Source organism: Clinocottus analis, unplaced genomic scaffold, assembly GCF_023055335.1.
Source record: "Clinocottus analis isolate CAN_PGR_092001 unplaced genomic scaffold, fCliAna1.0.p SCAF_6, whole genome shotgun sequence".
In the NCBI taxonomy this organism is placed as follows: Eukaryota; Metazoa; Chordata; class Actinopteri; order Perciformes; family Cottidae; genus Clinocottus; species Clinocottus analis.
Window position 1 is genome coordinate 22555316 of NW_027176218.1, and position 10000 is coordinate 22565315.

Genomic DNA, 10000 nt, shown 5'->3' on the forward strand with positions numbered 1-10000 from the left:
ACCTTCAATGTGGACAGCAGCATGTGCGCGAGGCGGCCGGACTCGCGCCGTCTGACGGTAGGCTGCGCGAGCGCGGCGCGCGGACACGCGCGAGCGCTTCAGGCTGCTCGTGCTAGCCGGCTAACGTTAGCTTGTTGAGGGCAACACCAGCCACGTTTATCGAAACGTCACAATTAAAATATCACTGACTTTAAAAACAATGTATGGTGGTTTTACCGAGAATTAATGGAAATACAACGTCAAGTTAAACATTATATACTTGTGTTTTTTACTGGAAGCACTGTTTTTGAATGCAACTCCCAACTAGTATTATTTATTTACCCCCCGCCCCCTCTTTTTATTTGTTACGTCATATATATTCATGAAACTATTTTTTTAATGGTGTCATCACTGAGCAGTGGTGCAGCAAAGAAAACAGGGGCCAGACCAGGTGGCGTCTCATTAATAAACGCTGCTGGTAAATAAACCAAAGCCAAAGTTAACTCAGAATGTTTACAAAATGAAGAATGTTGTTGCATACACAGAGGGTTTATGCACTAAATGTGCTGCAGATGAATACATGAGAAAATGTTTTTGGACATTACCACTAATAAAACATGGGCAGTCATTTTAGAGTAATACCTTCTTTAAATAACTTACTGAGTCAGGTTGGCTCCCTGTTTAAATCTCCACAGTGGCGCAGGCAGCAGGGCTCTGTCACCGGCATCGGCTGCTGAACAGTCGCCTTTGGAACCAACGATGAAGAAGAAAAGCAGACGTCCGAGAGCCCCGGAGGCTTCGCGACCGACCGGCAGGACGGGTGTCCGTGGCGGGAAGAGGCCGCCCGGCACCAGAGGCAGACCTCGGAAGGCCGCGCCCGCAACCACGGACAGTTTCTACCCCGACGCCGCCGCAGAGGACAAGACCGCCGACTGCAATGTGACGGCGGCCGACAACGCACAAAAACCTCCAGAGAGCAAGTCCAGAGCGTCAGGTGGGTGGCTCGGTGCCGGCTCCTTAGTCTTGATAGATCAAAACAAACCCCTTTCAAGAAAAAAGCAATAAAGTATAGTGGCTTTTTCTTACCCGCCTGCTACACGCTTATTGGAAGACAGTCTGAAATTAAATGTCTTCCACCATGTTTTGTACATGCATTTGACATAAAAAAGCAAAGTTTAATTTGCAGATCTTCCATGACATCATCCATGACATCCTTTTCATTAAGGATCTGCTACTTGACCCATCAGAAATAGCTTCTACCTGCAGTTGAGGAAAACACTGAGTTGGTACTTTTCCCAGCAGGCCGACTGTCGACGGCCGTCTGTCGGCTCTGTCATGGGAAGTTCTCGCCGCGCAGCCTGCGGCACGCCTTCGACAAGTGGCCCCCGGATTCCATCGACGACGAGTCGGACGCGGCGGCGGCCCAGTCGCCCCTTCTCTTCCACACGGACTTCCAGCGGCTGGTCGGGGTCCAGCTGGACCGCGACCCCCGCTTGTCAGAGTTCATCTGCAAGAAATGCCACTCCAAGTTCTACAAGTGCCACAGCATCCTGCTCAGATTCCTGCAGAGAGTCAACCTCCCGCCTGCTGGGAAGGAGGACCTCAAAAGCTTGTGAGTCCCAAGAAACACGAGGAGAAATGATTCTATATTGTTCAGGCAGAAGAAATCTACAAATACCGTTTGTTTCCATTACAGGAGGAAGTGTCCGGAAGCCTCGATAAACCACGCCTCAACAAGTAAATGCAAGATTCCCCGTCTTTGTTTTTGCTTCCAGACATCACACTTTCCTCTGTAATGAACTCCTCGTTCTCCTCTCAGCACCACAGTCCTTCACCTCGGGCCCCGAGTGCCTCCACAGCCTGGTGTCCTGGGCCCACCACCACGGGGAGGCCTGCCGCTCCTGCCCCAACCTGAGGGAGGTGCTGGAGGACCGGTGCTGGGGCTCCGTCAAGGCCGTTTGGGGATGCGTCGAGGGCCACAGCTACGTCATGGACGCTCAGTGCGTCGGCGCCAACGCCGGGTACGTCGTGGACTTATACGGCGGAGTGTTGGGGAGCGGTGACGGAGCAATGTCGGAAGAGGAGGAGGAGGAAGGGCAGCCCAGCGGGAATGGAAGTGTCAGCGCTCTGGCTCACAGTCCACCTGCACTTCCTGTCCAGACTCAGAGCTCAGCGCTGGAGCACTGGACCGCCAACACAGCAGGTGACTGTTAGACGCCATCGTGTCCACAGAAGGTTTGAAGCAGAATCAGCTGTAGATAAATGTCTGAGGGTCTGTGAGATGTTTGAAGAAGGTTGATTTCACTAAGCGTGACGAGGAGGCATGTGAGCGCTTTCGACTGTAATTAAACTGTACGCCATGTTTCTCCAAGCAAGTCTGACCTGTAACTTTAACGCCGATACACAACCCAGAAACGTTAGCTAACGTGATACCAGCTGGCTAGCTTTCCATTGAAAAAGAAGTTGGAGGGAAATGAAGACGCTGTAGACATTTTATCACTCATCGGCCAAGACTCAACACATCAAAGTTTTATTGCTAAGACCACGTCATCTTTTCTTCTCGTCTCACTCCAATCTCAGATCCACACGATTCACGTGGAAGACATTTTAATTTCAAAATGGCGAATTTCACTGAAAAGTGTCAGGATTGCAGGTATGTGTATGAACTCATGTGGTTTCCCCTCCGGTAGACTTCACAGGCCACCGGGGGGCGCTGTCTTCTGCTCCGGCCCAGCTGGAGGACAGAGCCGCCGACAGCGACCTGTCCGACAGGTCAGTCACAGTTTACCTCCCCGTCCGATTCTGTCTTTCCTCTCGCTGGGTGATGTCACACCTGCAGTTTGGGTCGGGACCAGAGGGGTGAGGAGGGGGGGGGGGGGTTAGACCGTTATATTGTAGTTCAGGTCCGGTTTCTGGCGGAACTTTTTATACGACCCCCAATGGCACGAACCAGGAGGGGTGATGTCATACAGATGATGTCATCATGCATCATCAGGACCGTGTTATGAAAAGTAGTGAAGCCCATCAGGAAGTGGCGTGAAGCTGCATTCTCTCTCCTGACCACCAGGGGGCGACTCCTCTGGTTGTATAGAAGTCTATGCTTCATGTGTTAAAGCTGCATTCTCTCTCCTGACCACCAGGGGGCGACTCCTCTGGTTGTATAGAAGTCTATGCTTCATGTGTTAAAGCTGCATTCTCTCTCCTGACCACCAGGGGGCGACTCCTCTGGTTGTATAGAAGTCTATGCTTCATGTGTTAAAGCTGCATTCTCTCTCCTGACCACCAGGGGGCGACTCCTCTGGTTGTATAGAAGTCTATGCTTCATGTGTTAGAGCTGCATTCTCTCTCCTGACCACCAGGGGCGACTCCTCTGGTTGTATAGAAGTCTATGCTTCCTGTGTTACAGCTGGTTGCTCTGCGGCCTTTAAAATGACCAGATTGAGTGATAAAAAGGCCATAACGTCTACAATAACTGTACCTGTGTGTGTAGGTTCATGTCCGAGGATGACCTGGAGGAGAGAAGGAAAGGCGCGCTATCGGACGACGAGATGTTCGAGCCGTACTCGGACAAGAGGTGAGTGATGTCCTTCAGTAAAAGGTCTTCTGAACACAGATGGACTGAAAGTTGACTTGTGACAGCGGCCCGGGTCCTGTGTGGAGTGAACCTTTCTGCCCCGTCCTCCCCTCTCAGAGCTCGCAGGGTGACCGTCCCCAACAAGAGGAGGAGGAGCCCGAAAGCCGTGGTGGAGCCCAAAATAAAGAAAAAGCCAGGACCCAAACCCGGCTGGAAGAACAAGCTCAAACCTAAAGGGTACGCAGGCTCACATGACGTCAACGTTTCCTCTAATACGCAACGCCGTAGAGGCTCAAACCTTAACCGACTCAAGACGTAGAGCGAATAGGAGAACATGTTCAGACGCATGTTCTTGTCACAAGCGAATCCAGCGCCGTCTCTTTACGATACATTTAACCCGTTGGTGGACCTCTTTTCCCTGTTTGAGTCGTCGTAGGAACCCCAAATTAATTCCAATACTTGTGTTTATTGTTTGTATTTGTTCAGCAAAGTCTTGGAAAAAAATGAATATCTGCAAAAAAAAACACGTTTAAAGATATTTTGATGATAACTATGAACATCCAGCATGATATGAGACAGATTTCCCGCAAAAAGCCTCCTTTATGGAAATATTATGACCTAAAGAATCAGAATCTACAACAAAAATCACAATAAAACAAAGCATTGTCCTGTTAGGAAGGAGTTTCAGTCAAGAAACTGTGTTGTTGGGTTCAAAAATGGAAAGATTACGTATTTTATGCCAAAAGATTGTCTGAATGGGGCATGCTGGGACTTAAAATGGCCGCTGAAGGATTTTTGCACACAGTTTCCAAAAGGTTAAAGACCCTTTTTTCTTTTTTTTAAATTGCCAACTCAGCCGAACGCCTGCGTGGTCGCTCGCAGTAACGTCCGTGCATGTGTTAGCGTGGACAACAAAGGGTTGTTAAACAATGTGGTGGAAGCAGCTCACCTGTGTGGATGAGCTTGCTGTGCCTCTGCAGGTAGCGGTCGATCATGATGACAATAAAACAATAAAACAAAGCCCTGGCCTGTTAGGAAGGAGCTTCAGTCAAAAAAAAACTGTCAATCGGTTCAAAAAATGGAAGAAATTACAAATTTTATGCCAAAAGATTGTCTGAATGGGGCATGCTGGGTATTAAAATAGGAGCAGGAGAAGTTGCCACCCTGTGTTCAAATAAAGGAACTGCATGTCCCCAGTCCTAGTGTTTCCCTCGAATAATAAACACCATTCAGAGTTGAGCGTCATACTTAAACATGTCGTCTCTCAGTGCAGGAGATGGTTTACAAACTGCCGTTGTGGTTTTGTTTCCAGAGAGGAGCTGCCCAACATCTACAAGTGTCCGTATCAGGGCTGCACCGCCGTCTACAAAGCTCCCGATGGCCTGAAGGTCAGAACTCACTAACTGAAATCATTTTACGAGTTAGATCATTTAAGCTGCCCGTACAACAGGAAGTCCTGGCTCCAGAGGCTCCGCCTGTCTGTGAATGACTGTTGTGTTGCAGAAGCACATCAAGGAGCACCACGAGGAGGTGAAGGAGCGGCCCTGCCCCCACCCCGGCTGCAACAAGGTCTTCATGATCGACCGCTACCTGCAGCGGCACGTCAAGCTCATCCACACAGGTGAGCTGCTTCCACCACATTGTTAAACAACCCTTTGTTGTCCACGCTAACACATGCACGGATGTTACTGCGAGCGACCACGCAGGCGTTCGGCCGAGTCGGCAGTTTTCCATTGAAGACGCGTCGGCTGTTGGTTCAACCAGACATTAACTATTTTAATTCAGTGTTTAAAATGTGGTGACTCCGGCTGTAAAAGGATCTTTGACCTTTTGGAAGCTGTGCACGAAAATCCTCCTGATCCCATATTTTTAAGTCCCAGCATGCCCCATTCAGACAATCTTTAGGCATAAAATACTTCATTTTTTTCGATTTTTTTTAACCGACCGACAGTTTTTTGACTGAAACTCCTTCCCAACAGGACAAGTCTTTGTTTTATTGTGATTGTTGTTGCAGATTCTGATTCTTTAGGTCCTAATCTTTCCATAAAGGTGTCTTATTGACGCTCCAGGAGGCTTTTTTGGGGAATCTGGCTCATATCATGCTGGATGTTCATAGTTATGATCAAAATATCTTTTAAAAGGGATTTTTTTGCAGATATACATTTTTTTCACGAGACTTTGCTGAACAAATACATACAATAAACACTAGTATTGGAATTAATTTGGGGTTCCTTCAACGACTCAAACAGGGAACAGAGGTCTGGAGACAACATGGTTCTACAGTTTAACGGTTACAGAACCTTCAACCCTCCGAAGTCGTGATTTTTACTTCAATGTGAAAGTCCTGCACCATCATGGCTGGAAGTAGAGAGAACTCAAACATGTCTTTGCATTCGATTCAGTTGCCTTTTCATGACCCTCTGGAAGGTGAAACCCTGACGAGTGTGATGTTCTTTACAGTTTCCGGCTGAGGTAAACGGTGTAGTTTAGGCCACTCTTTTAACTGAAGTTTGTCATCTGTGTGTTTCCAGAGGAGAGGAACTACATCTGTGACCAGTGTGGCCAAACATTCAAACAGAGGAAACACCTCTCCGTGCACCAGATGAGACACTCGGGGGCCAAGCCGCTGCAGTGAGTACCCATGACGGGATGCAGCAGGTCTGTTTTTCGTGTGAAATGAAGCACTGCGACTGGTCTATTAAAACCAAATTGTTCGTTTACACACCTCTCCAGGTGCGAGGTGTGCGGCTTCCAGTGTCGCCAGCGAGCGTCGCTGAAGTACCACATGACCAAGCACAAGGCGGAGGCCGACCTGGAGTTCGCCTGCCTGATGTGCGGGAAGCGTTTCGAGAAGGCCCACAACCTGAACGTCCACATGTCCATGGTGCACCCGCTCATCCAGGCCAAGGTGCAGAGAGGCGGCGACGGCCAGGAGCAGCAGGCGCCGCCGCCGTACTCAGACCTGCACACCATCGCTCTGACCGGGGAGGTGGTGCAGCAAGACCAGGACAGATGACGGAGGGAGAAGGTCCAGACCTGCTGAACATCAGAACTCTGGGTTTCACCGTTCAGTGTCACGGACCGGCCGATGCTGACGGTCACCTCGCTCTGCAGCTTTACGCGTCATCACAAGAAACTTCTGAGTTTCATATCTGCTGGGCGCTTTGCAGTTTTCATTCCAGACTTCCTCTTTCAGTTCGCTGGGACATCTTCTGACCACCGCGTGCCACAAGTCCATGTCTAAAAATGTATCTGCTGTCCCACAAAAAAAAAAAGCCCAAAATGACCTCAGTGCTGCGTTTCCTGTAACTGCTTCATCCTGACGGCCGGTTGAGGCTTCATTGCGTGGAGTGATGTCAGGTTTACATTTACAACGAGAGCAAATCACTGACGGCAGCGCCGACCGGGTGATTGACCTGCGGACTGGTTTTATTTCATAGCTGAAGTACACAGCCACGCGTCCCACAATGCACTGTTCTTGTTACCAGAATATACGCGAAGCACTTCGCTGTGTAACCTCACAGAATGATTTCCTACAAGTTTTATTATGTTGCTGTTTTTTTATTAAGTTATTACAATGCTAAGTGCTCTTTGAGAGTCCAACAGTATCGTAAACAGCTGAAAGGGCTTCTGATGTCCGTGTGTACAATAAAGTAATAAAGTCCTGTGTGCATCATGTATGAAAAGAACAGTACTGGCCTTTGAATCTGAACAGCGAAGTCCTGTTTAAAACAAGAGGAACGTGTTTCTGTCAGACGTGAAGTACCCCAAAGGAAATGTGTCCCCGATGGCTTCAGACGGACGTCGGCGTGCCACAGCTTTTTCAGAGGAAGTCCATCTCCGGGCTGAGGCTGTGAGGGTCCAGGTGCATGGAGAGAGCTGCTGCTACCTCCGGGTCCAGGTCTGCACACTGGGACTCCAGCTGGGGCGAGACGGAGACGAGTGAATAAGTTGCAAAGGGGCGGAAACTTTCCACAGCATTTAACAGGGAACTTAAATGTAGTTGAGAACAAGACTCTGCAGGCCGAGCTCAGCTGGACCCAGAATGCATCTGGTTGAGAACATTGTCTGCATAAACATAAAACATTCTGTTTTTGACGTTTTGTCATCAGTGTTGAGTCTGAACGTTTCAGCTCGATGTCTGCAGAGTGTGAGAGCGCCGAGTTGTGTAGAGGCCAAGAGCGGTACTGCAGCCAGAGATTTAAATTACAGCTGCAACATATTGAACAAAATAACTGAACTAGTCTTAGTTCAAATGTTTTAATTATGAACTATGAACTGATCTAGTTCATGTAGGTCCAGGAAGAAAACATTTAGACCTGAAAGGATTCGGGGAAAAACTAAAGAAAGAAATTTGTGTTGGCAGGTGGTAATCATACGGAATACACCTTTTTTTTTTATTCAACGTTCATGTTTTCGTTGTTCGATGAAAGAATAAAGTTCTACTCACAAAAGGTCAAAAATTAAAAGTGGTATTAACAATGTTTGCATGCATGTCTGCTTATGACAAGGTAAATACAGTTACATTACTCCAAAACTTCCAGTTAATTCCCGTGGAAAGTTTCCAACTTTGAATATTCCCGGAATTTTGCAACCCTACGAGTGAATGTGGGCAGCAAAGGGTTGTTTAGAAAGAGGCGCGTGGGTTACCTGTCTGAGTCGGCTGGAGGACAGAGCGGTGGGCGGCGTCTGTGCGATCGCCCTCAGGAGCAACTGCTTGGCGCGGATCAGAACCAGAGAAGGCTCCATCTGCTGAGCCGGTCCCTCCAGGTGGAGCTGCAGGAGGCCCAGGTAGCAGAGGACGGCGGTGCCGATGAACCCCGGGCAGCTCGCCGCTCTCTGCAGCGGCTCGGCGCTCTGCTGCAGCAGCGGCTCGGCGCTCTGCTGCAGCAGCAGGCTGGACGTTCAGGAGCTTCTGTGTTAGGACGTGAACCTCGGGGGTCGCGACGTTTTTAAAAAAAAGTGGAAAGAACGAACCTGTAGAAGGCCCAGGGCATGAGGCGGGTCCACTCATCTGACGCCAGCATGGCCACCGGCTGGTACACGCCCCGGTCTGGAGTTTAAGGGGGAAGAGAGAAACCGCTCAACATGCCAGTGTTTACATTTGTAATGTTGGGGACGTGGTTTTAAGAAGCGAGCGTTGTACCGTGCGACTGGAAGACGAGCAGCCAGTCGGGGGAGTCGGCCAGCGCCAGCAGGAGGTCGCTGCAGAGCGCTGACGCTCCTCGCCGGCTCTGCTCCTGCAGGAGGAATCACACAGAGACGCCCTGCGCGTGAACACCGAGAGAGAGATGTTCTCCTCGTCCTCCTGGAGAAGCTTCAGTTCCTCCACCAGGTGGCTCCCTTTTGGGATTTAGTACATTTTGAGATTTAAAAAAAAAACTGGACCCAGTGTTAGAGGAGTGTCTGGTAACGCTCCGACCTCTGAAGTTCACTGACGACCTCTGAAGTTCATCAATGACCTCTGAAGTTCACCAACGACCTCTGAAGTTCACCAACGACCTCTGAAGTTCACCAACGACCTCTGAAGTTCACCAACGACCTCTGAAGTTCATCAATGTACCGTTACAGCTGAGCTACCTGCTCCTGCTCCAGCTTTATATTTAACATATGACGACCCAGCCGCTTACTTTTAATTGATCCATGTACTTATTTATATTTACTTTACGATTGTTATTATTCATTCATATTTATTTTTTCGTCTTTGTTATTTGTGTAGTTACTTATTAACATTATTACTACTTATTTCTTTCTCCTTTACAGTTATTAATGTGACATAAATAACTACAGATCTGGATCATCTTCAACTCATGAGATCCGTCTGTAAACAAAACATCCAGTTTGTGATGTCACAGTGACACAGAACATTGGTTCTGTTCATGGCTGGCGTCCGGTGGAGAGCTTCTGGATGAAAGCATGAGTCACAGAGTTCTGAGGGTCCATCACTAACTGCTTCACCACAGCCTCTCCTCCACCTGAACACCACCTGCTGCTGAGGGCTTACCTGTGGATACAGGAGGGACGCCAGATGGTCCTGAACACACAGGAAGAGCAGGAACACCAGCACCTGGACATGCAAACGACACCGTGTGAAGATGTTTTACCCACCAGGATGTGAGGACAACATGAATGCTGACGAAGACAGACGAGCACCAATAACCTACAAGAGCTCAACACAGTATTTATCATGATATATATTATATATACATCATTATATATCATTACTACACTACATGTGTGCTGCTGTTTAACTGCAGATTTTGTGTTTTTAGTCTTTAATTTCTTCCACAAAACTCTTTTCTGTCACACGAACACATATATATATATACAATATATACACACACAAATAAATGTATTTGTCACAAATTCATTTATATACACAAACATACAAAAAGCAGTGACAGAGCGTTGTGTCTCACCTGTCGGTGCAGCGTGCTGCTCTCTGGC

At 48.4% G+C, this 10000-nt stretch overlaps 3 protein-coding genes across 5 annotated transcripts in view; 1 reads left to right on the top strand and 2 right to left on the bottom strand.

Annotated features, from left to right (window-relative positions):
- znf276 (zinc finger protein 276) overlaps positions 1–7245 on the top strand; it is a 7328-nt gene extending 83 nt beyond the window's left edge. Inside the window, exons 1-12 of one of the 2 annotated variants that reach the window (XM_068602882.1) lie at positions 1–57; positions 675–973; positions 1279–1591; positions 1676–1716; positions 1799–2182; positions 2670–2751; positions 3470–3553; positions 3671–3790; positions 4866–4941; positions 5057–5174; positions 6085–6184; positions 6287–7245. The exon at positions 1–57 is cut by the window's left edge and continues 83 nt beyond it. In XM_068602882.1, coding sequence (XP_068458983.1) covers positions 739–973; positions 1279–1591; positions 1676–1716; positions 1799–2182; positions 2670–2751; positions 3470–3553; positions 3671–3790; positions 4866–4941; positions 5057–5174; positions 6085–6184; positions 6287–6569 — 1836 coding nt within the window. In that variant the 5' untranslated portion in view covers positions 1–57; positions 675–738 and the 3' untranslated portion in view covers positions 6570–7245. The remainder of the gene's footprint in view (positions 58–674; positions 974–1278; positions 1592–1675; positions 1717–1798; positions 2183–2669; positions 2752–3469; positions 3554–3670; positions 3791–4865; positions 4942–5056; positions 5175–6084; positions 6185–6286) is intronic. The other variant, XM_068602883.1, reaches the window with a different exon arrangement.
- Positions 1–7352, bottom strand: part of LOC137803975 (C-C motif chemokine 4 homolog) — an 11565-nt gene extending 4213 nt beyond the window's left edge. Inside the window, exon 1 of one of the 2 annotated variants that reach the window (XM_068602885.1) lies at positions 7320–7352. The gene's annotated coding sequence lies outside the window, so the exon portion shown is untranslated. Of the gene's footprint in view, positions 1–639; positions 677–7319 lie in introns of those variants that run through there. The other variant, XM_068602884.1, reaches the window with a different exon arrangement.
- The window catches only part of LOC137803976 (Fanconi anemia group A protein homolog), a 23167-nt gene continuing 20164 nt past the window's right edge, over positions 6998–10000 (bottom strand). Inside the window, exons 37-42 of the mRNA XM_068602886.1 lie at positions 9973–10000; positions 9558–9620; positions 8700–8793; positions 8531–8606; positions 8204–8450; positions 6998–7475 (exon numbers count right to left, since the gene is read on the bottom strand). The exon at positions 9973–10000 is cut by the window's right edge and continues 35 nt beyond it. Of these exons, the coding sequence (XP_068458987.1) occupies positions 7377–7475; positions 8204–8450; positions 8531–8606; positions 8700–8793; positions 9558–9620; positions 9973–10000 (607 nt within the window). The 3' untranslated portion in view covers positions 6998–7376. The remainder of the gene's footprint in view (positions 7476–8203; positions 8451–8530; positions 8607–8699; positions 8794–9557; positions 9621–9972) is intronic.